This window comes from Jaculus jaculus, chromosome 12 (assembly GCF_020740685.1).
Source record: "Jaculus jaculus isolate mJacJac1 chromosome 12, mJacJac1.mat.Y.cur, whole genome shotgun sequence".
In the NCBI taxonomy this organism is placed as follows: domain Eukaryota; kingdom Metazoa; phylum Chordata; class Mammalia; order Rodentia; family Dipodidae; genus Jaculus; species Jaculus jaculus.
In genome coordinates this window covers 24,708,225-24,722,798 of record NC_059113.1, presented here as the reverse complement: position 1 = coordinate 24,722,798, position 14,574 = coordinate 24,708,225, and the positions used below count along the sequence as shown (strand labels likewise).

Sequence of the window (14,574 nt, the reverse complement as noted above, 5' to 3'; positions counted from 1 at the left end):
AAGGAGTGTAGTAATGCTTTTGGTAGTACTCAAGACTCTTATGTTTCTAACCCCAATATATAACATAATATAAGCTAGACATTTTTCATTTGTTTCCTGCTTAATCCATCACTATAGATATGACTCAGTCCCTTTATTTTCCTTTTGAATCAAATCTCATATACCTAAGATTAACTTTCTTTTCTTTTTCTCTTTTTCTCAGTTATTAAGACTGTCTGTTTGTTTCAAGGTGGAAGACTGCTCTGCTGTGAGTCCTGCCCTGCCTCCTTCCACCCAGAGTGCCTCAGCATAGACATGCCCGAAGGCGGCTGGAATTGCAATGACTGCAAAGCTGGCAAGAAACTGCATTACAAGCAGATTGTGTGGGTGAAGTTGGGAAATTACAGGCAAGTTTTCCAAGGACAGAGAGGAGGGGCTCAGTCACTGCTGAGAGCAGGCTCAGTCTAGGTGAAGACAAGTGGCACCGGCTGCCTCCCTGGAGAAAGAGAAAGAAAGAAAGAGGTGTCAACCCAAGGATTTAGGGGACTGAAAAGACTGTGAGGTTTTTTTGTTTTTGTTTTTTCCTTTGGGATTGGGCTTTGTCTTTGGTTTTTAAGTTCTGAAAATTATTTCATTCGGATGCTTTACATACTCTTAGATTTTGTAATGAAAGGTCTTATGTGGACAGTGGAGGTGACTTTTTTGTTGTTTTTGTTTTTTGAGGTAGGGTCTTGCTCTAGCCCATACTGAGGCCACCCTGAGACTACTATGTAGTCTATGTAGTCTCAGGGGAACCTCAAACTCATGGCAGTCCTACTTCTTGCCTGGGATTAAAGGCATGAACCAGGATGCCCATTGGGGTCTTAGTTAGTTTTATATTGATTTCTGATTTTTAATAAGATGAGGCATTTATAACTTTATAACTTGATCAAAATATCCTTTTGGCTCTAAATCAGGCCCTTGTGTAATGTAAAGAGATTATTCCAATAAGATCATTAGTTCTTAAAGGAATGAAATAAGAAATATAGGTGTGATTTACATTATCTTAATAAGACATTTTTCTGTGAGGCTTAACAAGTATAGCAATATATTTTAAAACTACATTTTGGGCTAGGAAGATGGCTCAGTGATTAAGAGCACTTGCCACTTGAGTACTCTTAAGTAGGAGAGGTTCTCTGCAGGAGACCATCAAGTTCAACTCCTCAGAACCCACATAAAAATCTGAGAGAACAGGCTGGGTGTGTTGGAGCAAACCTATAATCCCAGCACTAGGGAGGCAGAGATAGAAGGATCACTGTGAGTTTGAGGCTAGCCTGAGGCTATATAGTGAATTTCAGGTCAGCCTGGGCTAGAGTGAGACCCTACCTCAAAAAGCAAAAACAAACAAACAGAAATCTGAGAGTAGGTATGCATTTCTCTTGACAGCACAGCTCCACGTTGAAGGAGACACCTCGTCTCGGGAAATGATGAGATGAGCTGTAAGAAAAGGACAGCTGCCATCCTCTGGCTTTTGCACCTGTGCCCATAGGGCGTGTGCATCTGCTTACACAATTTCATACACCACACACACGTATGCATAAAAACCTCAAACTCCACATTTTGAGCCATACTTATCATACTGGTATTATAGGGAAATAAAAAGCAAATTAATAGGGTGCTCTCAAAAATATTTACAATGAGGTAGATACATTAAAAATATAAGCCAGGTACCAAAAAAAAAAAAAAATCTTCCTAGGGATTAAAAACTAACTTTTTGGGCTGGGGAGATGGCGCAGTGGTTAAAGGCACTTGCTTGCAATGCCTACTGGCCCAGGTTCACTTCCTTAGTGCCTATGTGAAAACAGATGCACTAAGTGGTGCATGTGTGTGGAGTTCGTTTGCAATGGCAAGAGACATTGGCACATCTAATCTCAGTGTCTCTATCTCCTTGCAAATAAATAAATAAATAACTTTAAAAAAAAAAACGAATTTTTAGACAACCTTTTCAACAGAATTACCCTATGGAAGAGTAGGCTTTCTGATACCATAAAGTTTTAAAAGGCAAAACTCAAACTGAGGGAAAGTATTTGTTCTTCTGTATTTCTTAGCAGAAGACAAATAACTTATTTTAAAAAGGCGGGGGGAGGTGCTGGAAAGACAGCGTAGTGGTTAAGGTGCTTGCCTGCAAAGCCTAAGGACCCAGGTTCAATTCCCCAGAACCCATGTAAGCCAGATGCACATGTCTGGAGTTTGTTTGCAGTGGCTAGATGCCCTGGAGTGTCCATTCTATCTCTCTCCTTCCCTCCCTCCCTTCTCTCTCTCGCATGCACGCTCTCATAAAATAAATAAACATTTTAAGGCAGGTATGGTGGTGTACACCTTTAATCCTAGCACTTGGGAGGCAGAGGTAGGTGGATTGGTGTGAATTTGAGGCCACTCTGAGACTTCATAGTGAATTCCAGGTCAACCTGGGCTAGAGAGCAAGACCTTACCTCAAAAAACCAATAATAATAATAATATATTAAATATATATTGTATATATTTAAAAAACACTTTATAAAAAAAGACAGAGAAGAGGAAAAGTCAGTTTGCAGAACAACAAATAGTAAACAATCATAGACAAGTGCTCAACATCACTAAAAGTAGGTGTATTATAAAATGGACTTTATCTACTTAACAGCCTGGCAAAGATTTGAAGGAACAATAATGTGACCATGAGAGCATGGGGAAGGATTGCCTCATGGAAGGCCGCCTGGCTGTGCATCTCTTGCAGCTGTAGCACTCCTAAGGGGACTTGATCTACACAATACCGAATAAGCTGGGCATAGTGGTGGCACGTGCTGTAATCGGAAGTAAGGGCATCTAAAGTTTGAGAGCAGCCTGGGCTACATAGCACGACTATCTCAAACAGCCAAAAGGAGCTGGACTTGCTGGCATGTGCCTTGAATCCTGGCTCTTCGGAGGCTGAGGTGAGAATTGCCATGACTTTCAGCTCATCCTGGGCTAGAGTGAGATCCTGATTCAAAAAGTAAAAAGCCAAAAATGGACAGGGGAGATGGCTCAGTGTGTAAGAGCATTTGTCCCACAAGCATGAGGGTTCAGTATGACCTGATTCATCAAGTTCAATTCCCCAGCACCTATATAATCAGCTGGCCATGGTCATGCATGCCTGTAACTCCAGTCCTGTCAGGGGCAGAGATAGAAGAATTACTGGGGTTTTCTGGTCAGCCAGTGTGACTGAAAAGGCCAAGTTCTATAGGATCAGTGAGAAACCTCATCTCAATGAAAGTACTTGGAAGAGTGATAGAGGAGAATACCAAGTATTCTCCACTCATGTTTACCATACACATTGTACCCAGTACACCATATGTCACTAACACACACAAAGCAGGGCTGGAAAATGGCTCGGTTTTTAAGGCACTTGCCTCCAAAGCCTAATGACCCGAGTTTGATTCCCCAGCACCCACATAAAGCCAGATGCAAAGTGGTGCATGTATCTGGAGTTCATTTGCAGTGGCTGGAGGCCCTGATGTGCCCATTCTGTCTACCTGTCTCTCCTCTCTATCTCTATCTCTCTCTGCTTACAAATAATTATTTGAGAAAGAAAGAGGCACAGAGGGAGAATGAGTGCAACAGGGCCTGTAGCCGCTACAAACAAACTCCAGACATACGCACCACCTTGTGCATCTGGCTTACGTGGGTCCACTGGTGAATTGAACTGGGGTCCTTTGGCTTTACAAGCAAGTGCCTTAACCGCTAAGCCATGTCTCCAGCCCTAAAAATATTTTCTTTAAAAAACCAAAGTAGGGCTAGAAAAATGTCTTAGTGATTAAGGTACTTGCCTGCAAAGCCTAAGGACCCAGGTTTGACTCTGAAGAACCCACGTAAGCCAGACACACAAGGTCATGCACACAAGATGATGCACATCCCTGGAGTTCGATTGCAGTAGTTAGAGACCCTGACATGCCAATTCTCTCATTCTCTCTTGCTCAAGAAAGAAAGAAAGGGAGAGAAAGAAAGAAAGGGAAATGGAAGGAAGGGGGGAGGAAAGGAGGAAAGGAAAGGAAAGACAGAAGGAAAGCAAAGCAAAGGAAAAAGGAAAGCAAAGCAAAGGAAAAAGGAAAGGAAAGGAAAGGAAAAGAAAAAGAAAAAAGAAAAAAAAAATTTAAAGCCAAGGCTGGAGGGATGGCTTAGCAGTTAAGGCACTTGCATGCAAAGCCAAAGGACCCAGATTTGATTCCCCAGGACCCATGTAAGCCAGATGCACAAGGTAGTGCATGCATCTGTAGTTTGTTTGCAGTGGGTGAAGGCCCTGGCATACCCATATTCATTCATTCTCATTCTCCCTCTCTCCTTACAAATAATAAAAATATTTTTTAAACAAGCCAAAGTAAAGAAAATCAGGCAAAAATGTACTTTTTGGTAAGTTCCTTGCAGTATTACTTCTAATTAAAACATTTAAAAGATTTGAAATAACCTAAATTCTCAATTAGTAGGAATTGGTGAAATGAGTTACAGAGTTCTTGTATTGTGGGATAGCATGAAGAGAATACAGAGCTGTATAATAACATGGGTCTGTTTGTGATGTACACTTGAGTTTAAAAACATAATAAACAGTATGCTTCCACATTCACATTTTTTTATGCATGAGTGAGTGAGACTGTGAGTGAGAGAGAGAATTGGCATGCCAGGGCCTCCAGCCACTGAACTGAGCTCAGGATGTGTGTGCCCCCTTGTGTGCATGTGCGACCTTATGCGTGTGTGTGTCACTGTGTGTCCGGCTTATGTGGGACCTGGAGAGTTGAACATGAGACTGTAGGCATTGCAGGCAAGCGCCTTAACTGCTAAGCCATCTCTCCACTTCCACATTCACATTTTTATTCCAAAAAAAAAAAAAATTTTTTTTTGATATAGGGTCTCCTTGTGTGTTGCCTGGGTTAATCTTGAACTCTCTGGGCCCAAGGGATCCTCCTATTTGAGCTTCTCGGAAAGCTAGGACTACAGGTACAAGCCAGTGTGCCTGGATTTGTTTATACAACTTATTAAAATTTACCTGTAGCTGGGCATGGTGGCGCACACCTGTAATTCCAGCACTCTGGAGACAGAGGTAGGAGGATCGCCGGGAGTTCGAGGCCATCCTGAGACTCCATAGTGAATTCCAGGTCAGCCTGAGCTACAGTGAGACCCTACCTCAAAAAAAGAAATGTGTCTATACAATGTACCTGTATATATGTGTGTGGGGGTGTGTGTACCAGGATCTCCTGCTGCTGCAAGTTAATGCCAGATGCATGTGTCACTTTGGGTCTGGCTTTACGTGAGTGCTGGAGGGTTGAACCTGGCAATTGCACACTTTGCAAACAAGTGCCTTTACCCACTAAATCATCTCTCCAGCTCCTGTTTATACAATTTTATAGTGTAAATAGATCTGGGTACAGCATGTGTTTTTACTTTCCATGGTTTTTGACTTTTATTTTTTGTGGAGACAGGGCCTTACTGTTTAACCCAGATTGACCTAGTATCATGATGTTTGTACCTTACCTTCCCAGGTGTTGGGATTTCAGGTGCGGACCACCATACTTGGCCCCATAGTGTGTTCATGATATCTTAAAATATGCATAAATTGGGCTGGAGAGATAGCTTAGCAGTTGAGCGCTTGCCTGTGTAGCCTAAGGACCCTGATTTGAGGTTCAATTCCCCAGGACCAACATTAGCCAGATGCACAAAGGGTGCACGCATCTGGAGTTCATTTGCAGTGGCTGGAGGCCCTGGTGCATCCATTCTCTCTCTCAATCTGCCTCTTTTCTCTCTCTGTCGCTCTCTTATAAATAAAAATGAACAAAAATATTTAAAAATATATACATAAATTGTTAATAGTCTTAGCAATGAGATGATAAAGGCAGATATTACTTTGCTATTAAGCATTTCTGCATCTTTTAATTTTTTGAAGTATTTTAATGTACATACTGTATGAATTTCTGGGACAGGTAATTTGAGGTTTTTTTGGCTTTACTTTATAAAAGAAGTATGTGCTCCTTTCATAATGTTACTTAATTATGTTTAAAATTCTTTTTAAATAACTTTTTATTTGCAAGATAGAGTGTGTAAGTATGGGTATGGCAGGGCCTCCTGCCTCTGCAGGTGAACTCCAGATGCATGCACCACTTTGTGCATCTGGCTTTATGTGGGCAGTGAGGAATTGAACCTAGGCCAGTGGGCTTTGCAAGCAGGCACCTTTCACTGTTGAACTATTTCTCCAGCCCTCATATTTTAAAATCCTTAAGTGGACAGCAGGACACCTTTCATTTGACATCTATTCAGGTTCTACAACATAAATCTGGGAATGCAGCCATGTCATTTTTTTCTTCTAAATTATAACTTCTTAATGGTTTTATTAGGCATATGTAAAACAGAGACTGAAGTTTTTAATTTTATGAATGTTTACTCTTAATATTGATATTTTTCTAAGCTGTAGGAGCTTTTGTGACCACCACAGGATTGACATAAACTACAAAAGCCTTATGTGAGGCTCAAGAAACTTTGTGGAAGAAGGGGTGGAAAGACTGAGAGCCACAGAATGTATAGGAATCCCCTGAGGCACTGTTCCCCGCTACTCCCCAGTGACTGACTGGGAGCTTCATGACCCTATGGTGACTACCATAATCCCACTGAGGAGGGCCCCAGGGTAATGGGAGTTGGAGTGAGGGGATAGTAGTGTATAACATGTTATACATAAAATTAAATTTTAAAACTACCAGACAATTTTTTAAGCCTATGTGACAGGGCTGGAGAGATGACTCAGCAGTGAAAGGCACTTGCTTGCAAAGCCTTATGGTCCAGACTGAATTCCCTAGTACCCGCATAAAACCAGATGCACAAAGTAACATATGTGTCTGGAGTCTGCTGTGGCAGGAGGCCCTGGTGTGCCCATTCTCTCCCTTCTCCTCTCCCTCTCTCTGTTTTTATCTCTCATATTAAAAAGGGTAGGGGTACGCTGGCACATGGGAGGCAGAGGTGGATCACTGTGAGTTCAAGACCATCATGGGGTAGACAGAGTGAGGTCTGCAGGGTGGGCAGCCTCGTTTGTGGAGGACCGTAGCCTCACAGCTTCACAGCCTTTTATTTCCCCTCCAGTCTAGTGTTGTTGTTTTCCGAGGTAGGGTCTCACTCTAGCCCAGGCTGACCTGGAATTCTCTATGTAGTCTTAGGGTGGCCTCGAACTGATGGCGATACTCCCACCTCTGCCTGCAGAGTACTGGGATTAAAGGCGTGCACCACCACGCCTGGCTCCCAGTCTAGTTTTTGCAGCATCAGTTGTTCTTGAGAGGTGTCATTTGATGACTGATGAAACATGTTTTTGCTCTCCCCTATTCCATGTTGACTAGGATGACTAGCATCTGAATTGCCAACTGACGTAAAACCTGTATATCTTACCAAGACATGTTTGCCATGGCTGAGTCAACTCAGAAAAGGCTGATTTGCGTGCTAAGAGTACTTGTCCTTTCCTATGGCAATAATTCAATATCAAAATAATTCCCTTGTCAACTAGAAATTTTTCATCCTTTGAAAGATATCATCTTTTTCTGAAAAGGCATTAAGTATGTCACAAGTTCAAACTGGCTTTGGGATAGTGTTAGTAACATCCCAGTCCTGGAGTCAACTGGTAGTAGGTGCAGCATCATTTTATTACTAAGCTTTATAAGTTGTATCTTCATGATAAGTGCTTTAAATTTTTATTTATTTATTTATTTTTTGGTTTTTTGAGGTAGGGTCTCACTCTAGCCCAGGCTGACCTGGCATTCACTATGTGGTCTCAGGGTGGCTTCGAACGCACGGCGATCCTCCTACCTCTGCCTCCCAAGTGCTGGGATTAAAGGTGTGCGCCACCATGCCCAGCTTGTTTTAAATTTTTAAATGTCAGTCTTTAAGAAATAAGCTAGATCATGTATTTGGGCCTACTTTATTTAGCCTGTGCTCACTATTTCGTTAATTCATTAATTTATTTTCGTGTGTGTGTGCACATGCACATGCACACACACATGCCAGAGTCTCTTTCCTGCAAACAAATGCCAGGCATATGTGTCACTTTTTGCATCTGACTTTAGCTAGGTGCTAGGGAGCTGAATCTGGCCCAGCAGGCATTGCAAGCAAGTGCCTTTAAGCACTGAACCATCTCCCCAGCCCGTGTTTTCTAATAAATAAAAATAAGTATTGTGTGCTGTTAGAATCTGAATAAAAACTGCAAAATATGAAACTCTTCTTCTGCTAGCCTGTAAAAACAAAAAGATGGCTTTTCAGTTTTTTACTCTAAAATTGCTTTTGTTTTCAGATGGTGGCCAGCAGAGATCTGCAATCCTAGGTCTGTGCCTCTGAATATTCAGGGCCTGAAACATGATTTGGGGGACTTCCCTGTGTTCTTCTTTGGTTCTCATGACTACTATTGGGTGCACCAGGGCAGAGTGTTCCCTTATGTTGAAGGAGACAAGAGCTTTGCTGAGGGACAAACTAGTATTAACAAGACCTTCAAAAAAGGTAAGGTGGGCCATGTTTACAATAGCTCAGAATTAAGACTTCAGGTTGTTTTGTTTTGTGTTGAGGTAGGGTCTCACTCTAGCCCAGGCTGAACTGGAATTCACTATGTATTCTCAGAGAGGCCTTAAACTCAATCTTTAAGAAATAAGATCCTCCTACCTCTGCCTCCCAAATGCTGAGATTAAAGGCATGCACCACCACGTCTAGCTAAGATTTTAATTCTCCAGCGTCCTATTTGCACATGACATTTCAGCTGCTACTAGAGCATGTTCAGCAAACATGCTTTGTCTTCCTATCATGTCAGGACCAGGTTTGAGGTTCACATGGATATAAATGAGTTGTTTGCTGGAAGGGTCTTATGCGGACCCCCCTGCCCAGGTAGGGTCTTACTCTAGCCTGGCTTAGACTGGCCCGCATCTCTCAGCCATCCTCCTACCTCAGCTCCCATGCCACAGAAACGTACAAAGGCTTTCCAGGAACTAGTGCTACCATGGCAACAAGTTGTCAGAAGTTTGGCTCTCTGAGTAAGGGTAAATAAATTGAAATCTAGGGCAAGATAAACAGCTGCTCTTATTAGAGTCCCTGGAGGTCTGTGTCATTGAAGTAGGGCCTTTTCTCGGAGGTAGCAGCATTGCATCGAGGATAGTATTGGTGAGCTATATCCTTGTTCGTTACTAACTCTATGCTGGTGGTGAATGGCATTTACAGAATACATATATATTTATATATTGGTTTTTCAAGGTAGGGTCTCACTTTAGCTCAGGCTGACCTGGAATTCTCTATGTAGTCTCAGGGTAGCCTTGAACTCATGGTGATCCTCCTACCTCTGCCTCCAGAGTGCTGTGATTAAAGGTATGCACCACCACGCCTGGCTAGAATAATTTTAAAAAGCAAATTTCAAGCCATGTGCAGGGCATTTAGAATGTGGTATGAAACTACTATCCTAGCAGTATATGTTTGTTTGATAATTTTATACCTTGCTCTTTTTTCAGCACTAGAAGAAGCTGCAAAGCGTTTCCAGGAATTGAAAGCACAGAGAGAAAGTAAAGAAGCATTGGAGACTGAAAAAAGCTCAAGAAAACCACCTCCTTATAAACACATCAAAGTGAGTCTGTACCCGTGAAGACATCTGATACACAAGAATACCCTTCTTTAGTAGCTGGACGTCTTGTGTGGCTTGCAGAAATGTTTTCTCATCATCAGCCACTTTTCTATAAAACCATTGTAGTTTGGGGGGGGGGGAGTCCTGTTATCGTTGTTCTGTTTTGAGACAGGGTCTCACTCTAGCCTAGGCTGATTTGGAACTCATTCTGTAGCCTAGGCTAACCTCCAACTCACCAGAATTCTCTTACCAAAGCTTCCCAAGTGCTGGCATTGTAAGTGTTAGTCAGCAAGCCCAGCTTAGTAGAATGTTTTTGTTGGAAGCTTAAGTGAATACCCTAGCTGTGGTGCTGTGAGAAATGAGTCTTAACAAGCTGTCTCTTGCCTAGGAGCACCATGACTTGATGAAATCCTGTTTCATGTTTTAATTATGTAATTGCTTTCTTTATTTTTTTATTATTTCATTAGATTTTTCCCTATGATTTTTATCTCGATAAGATTTATGATTATCTTCTGTGAGTTATTCCTTTATCATCTAATTTCCAACATCAAAACTTCAACAGGAAGTCTACATCAAATATTTTTTTCTGCTGGGCATGGTGGCGCATGCCTTTAATCCCAGCACTCAGGAGACAGAGGTAGGAGGATCACCATGAGTTCAAGGCCACCCTGAGACTACATAATGAATTCCAGGAGAGCCTGAGTTAATGAGACACTACCTTGAAACCCCCCCCCCAAAAAAAATTCTGTCTGGACATGGTGGCACATGCCTTTACTCCCAGCACTTGGGAGGTAGAGGTAAGGAGAATTGCTGTGAGTTCAAGGCCACCCTGAGACTACATAGTGAATTCCAGGTCAATCTGGGCTAGAGACCCTATCTCAAAAAATCAAAAAAAAAAAAAAAATCTGGGGCTGGAGAGATGTCTTAGCAGTTAAGGCACTTGCCTGCAAAGCCCAAGGACCCATGTTCTACTCCCCAGATCCCACATTAGCCAGATGCACAAAGATGAGGCAAATGCAAGGTTGTAGTACAAGCATCTGGAGTTCGATTGCAGTGGCTGAGGCCCTGGCATGGCAGTTCTCTATCTTTCCTCTCTGTCTCTCTTCTCTTGCTGTCTCAAAAAAAAAAAAAAAATCTGGATTCTCATTTTACCAATGAAATCGTTCTATAATGTACATATACCACATATGTGTTCTTTTGCTACCAAATAGTCATTGTCCTTTAACAGACAAGAAGGTAAGTCTTGAGCTCCTCTGTTCCAGACAGCTCACAGATAGCTGACTTTGCAACCAGTGGAAGGAGAACTGCCATTAAGTGAAAACTGTCAAATTTCAATATCTTTGTCAAGTAAGGAAACAAGCTGTTATTCATAGCTTATTTGTGTGAAAGTTGAGGTAAAAGGCTTTTCTCAGAGCCATGTCACAACCAGCAGAGGCCAGACTAGCACAGATGCTTTTGATATTCCTCTGCAGATTACTCACTCTGTGTTCCCTTCTTTGTGATTTATTTTCCAGGCTAACAAGGTAATAGGAAAGGTACAGATCCAGGTGGCTGACTTGTCAGAAATTCCCCGCTGTAACTGCAAGCCTGTGGATGAGAACCCTTGTGGCTTGGAATCAGAGTGTCTGAACAGAATGCTGCAGTACGAGTGTCACCCACAAGTGTGCCCTGCTGGAGATCGCTGTCAGAACCAGTGCTTTACAAAGAGGCTCTACCCTGACGCAGAGATCATCAAAACAGAGCGGAGAGGTTGGGGCCTCAGGACCAAAAGGAGCATTAAGAAGGTAGCATGGAATGGAGGCAGAACAACCTTGAATTTAGCACCTCCTTTCTCTGCCTCCTGAGTGCTGGGGTTACGTGTGCGCCACCATTCCTGAGCCGCCAGTGAATTTGCAAATTCTATAATGAACATTATGCATTGATTTCTATAGGTTAGATTGCTTAAAGTAAAATCCACTCACTCAGTACATATTTTTTAAGCTTCTATGTACCAGGTATAATTATAAACACTTAGAAAAATGACAGAGAACAAGATACACAAAGCCTTTACCTTTGGGTATTGCTAGAAGGGTAGATTATCAATACCTATACACACATAATGCTGAGTGTCAGTAAATGCTGTGTAGAGAAGTCAGGCTATAAAAGGAATTGCAGGTGACAAGATTACTCTTTTTTAGTTTAATTGGTTAAGAATAGCCTGAGAAGGTGACATTTGATTTGAATGTATGAAGTAAAAAGTCATGCAGATATATAAGGAAGCTGGGCACGATGGCTTATGCTTTTAATCTTTGCACTTGGGAGGCTGAGGTAGGAGTTCAAGATAATATAATTATTGATACAGAATGAGTTCTAAGTCAGCTTGGGCTAGAGTGAGACAGACATATGAGATGTGTGTGTGTGTGTGTGTGTGTGTGTGTGTGTGTGTGTGTGTGTGTGTGTATGAATGAGACATGCATTTCAGACCAACAGGAATCCAACAGCTCCAGGGACAGAAGTAACTATTGAACTTAGAATGGAGCAGTAGGTAGGAAATGAGGTGAGACGGTAGCCAGGGCTAGTTCTTAAATATGAGATACTTCTGGAGAATTTTAGTAGGGTACCTTGAGTGACTTGGTGTATTAGTTTTCTTTCTTTCATTCGTTAGATATGTGTAGTATTGTCTTGTGTGTGTGGTGCAGGCATGCACTGTGCAGATGTATATGTGCCATGCTCATGTGCAGAGTTTAGAGGAAGATGTCCCCTGTCGCTTTTCTGCCTTATTTCCTTGAGATAGTGTCTCTCACCGAACCTGAAGCCTACTGATTTTTGGTTAGGACAACTGACCAGCAAGCATCAGTGATCCTCTTGCCTGTACCCAGCTAAGAGCTGGGGTTAGAGGAATGTGCAGCCACACCCAGATTTTTATGTGAGGGCTGAGGCTCGAACTCAGGTCCTCAAGTGCTCTTACCCATTAAGCGATCTTCTCAGCTCAAGTGTGGTGTAATGGCATTGCCTCAAAGTTACCAATTTAAAACCCGGCATAGTGTTTCATGCCTATAATCTCAGCACTTAGAAGGCTGAGGCAAGAGAATCACTGAAATGTTGAGATCAACCTGAATTAGATAGTCAATATCAGCCCAGCCAGAACTGAGAGACCCTGTCTCAAAAAAGAAAAAAAAGTGTGGCGCACTCCTTTAATCCCAGCATTCGGGAGGCAGAGGTAGGAGGATCGCCGAGAGTTCGAGACCACCCTGAGAATACATAGTGAATTCCAGGTCAGCCTGAGCTAGAGTGAGACCCTACCTTAGAAAACCAAAAAAAGGAAAAAAAATGCCAGGTATTGTGGCATACGCCTTTAATCCCAGCTCAGGAGGCAGAGGTAGGAGGATCACCATGAGTTTGAGGCTACTCTGAGACATGCATAGTGAATGCCAGGTCAGCCTGGGCTAGAGTGAGACTACCTCAAAAACAAACAAACAAACAAACAAAAGTTAGTAACTTAAGCACAGTGCTTGTTTTATTATCTCATAGTTTTTTAAAAATATTTTTATTTATTTAATTGACAGAGAAAGAGGGAGAGACAGAAAAAGAGAGGGAGGGAGAGAATGGGCATGCCAGGGCCTCCAGCCATTGCAAACTCCAGACACATGTGCCCCCTTGTGCATCTGGCTTATGTGAGTCCTGGGTACTTGTACCTGGGTCCTTCAGCTTTTCAGGCAAGTGCCTTAACCGCTAAGCCATCTCTCCAGTCCAGAACTCTTTTCTTTATAGCTGTGGTTTGAGAGCTGCATGCTTTGGTTTTAGATTTTTTTTCTTTTCTTTGCCACAAAGGCTCTCAGCTTCTAGGGGCTCTCATTGTTTCTTGCCACCTGTGGTTCTCAGTGTAGGCATGAGTGAGACTCCATTCAACAAAACAAGACCCTGATATTTTATGTAACAGAGTCTCTTCAGCACATGCATGAGTGAGTGGACTTAGCAAGACAGATACTGATGTCTACATTACAAAGCCTCTCCAGCACATGCATGCCGGCCCTGTGGCTATGTCAGGGTAGTTAGAAGCATATCACAGGTACTGCTCACTCTTGTGGAAGAGATTGCACAATGGCATGAGCACCAAGTGGGTAATCTGGGGACTACCTTGAGAGTATGCCACATTTAGGGATCAAGAGTGAGAAGGGTAAAGAGTAAATAAGGACCATTTACGCAGCCCAGGGCAGGGGCAATGTAGCGTAGCACTGTGGCTGCATTACTGTCATCAGCAGTTCAAAGCTGTGAGAAAAGCTAATGGGAATTTGTATGTGGGAGAAAAACAAGCAGGGTAAAAACATCTGGTAAATTAAAGCAGTTACATTTACATATTTGTTTCTGAAGATGTTTATTTTCCTGTGAAGCGTATTAGCAGTACTGGAACTGTAAATGTTGTCCCAGCCTGAGTCAGCACTGCTGCCGAGACGGAAAGATGAGCGATGAGGCAGCGCAAGGTGTTGAGTGTCTTACGTGTGCTCTCTCTTGAGTGAGCTATCGCTGTACACCTGCCGAAGTGACAGGTAGACTGTACCACATCCTGGCAAGGGTGTGGAGGAATTGTGTCTCCTGCATTGACAGTAGGGATGTGAAATAAAACAGCAAGTCTGGACAACAGTTTGGCTGTTTCTCTAAAAATAAACATACACTCACCATATAGTGCAACAAAACACTTTCCCAGTTATTTAAACGAGAAAAATTAAAACCTATAACCACATGAAAACTTTTCCAGAATGGTCATAGCAGTGGTCTGGAAACTGCAGATGTTCTTCAGTGTGTAAAGGGTCAGTTGACCTGTGATTTGACATCTAGCTAGAGATGCACTCAACAACTTACGTGACCCAACGGGTTGGCCTGAGAGCTTCTTGCTTAAAGTCAGTCTCAAAAGGTTACCTACTGTATATCCCACTTATAGAACTTTCTAGAAATAACAAAATTATAATGATGGAGTCAAATTACTGTTTGCTAGGAGTTAGGAAGGC

General features: G+C 42.4%; 1 protein-coding gene across 3 annotated transcripts in view; it reads left to right on the top strand.

The window, feature by feature from the left end:
- Positions 1-14,574, top strand: part of Nsd3 (nuclear receptor binding SET domain protein 3) — a 144,131-nt gene that overhangs the window by 115,570 nt on the left and 13,987 nt on the right. For all 3 annotated transcript variants that reach the window (XM_004671513.2, XM_045131502.1, XM_045131500.1), the window contains 4 exons: positions 230-386; positions 8,285-8,487; positions 9,480-9,592; positions 11,104-11,373. In XM_004671513.2, coding sequence (XP_004671570.2) covers positions 230-386; positions 8,285-8,487; positions 9,480-9,592; positions 11,104-11,373 — 743 coding nt within the window. The remainder of the gene's footprint in view (positions 1-229; positions 387-8,284; positions 8,488-9,479; positions 9,593-11,103; positions 11,374-14,574) is intronic.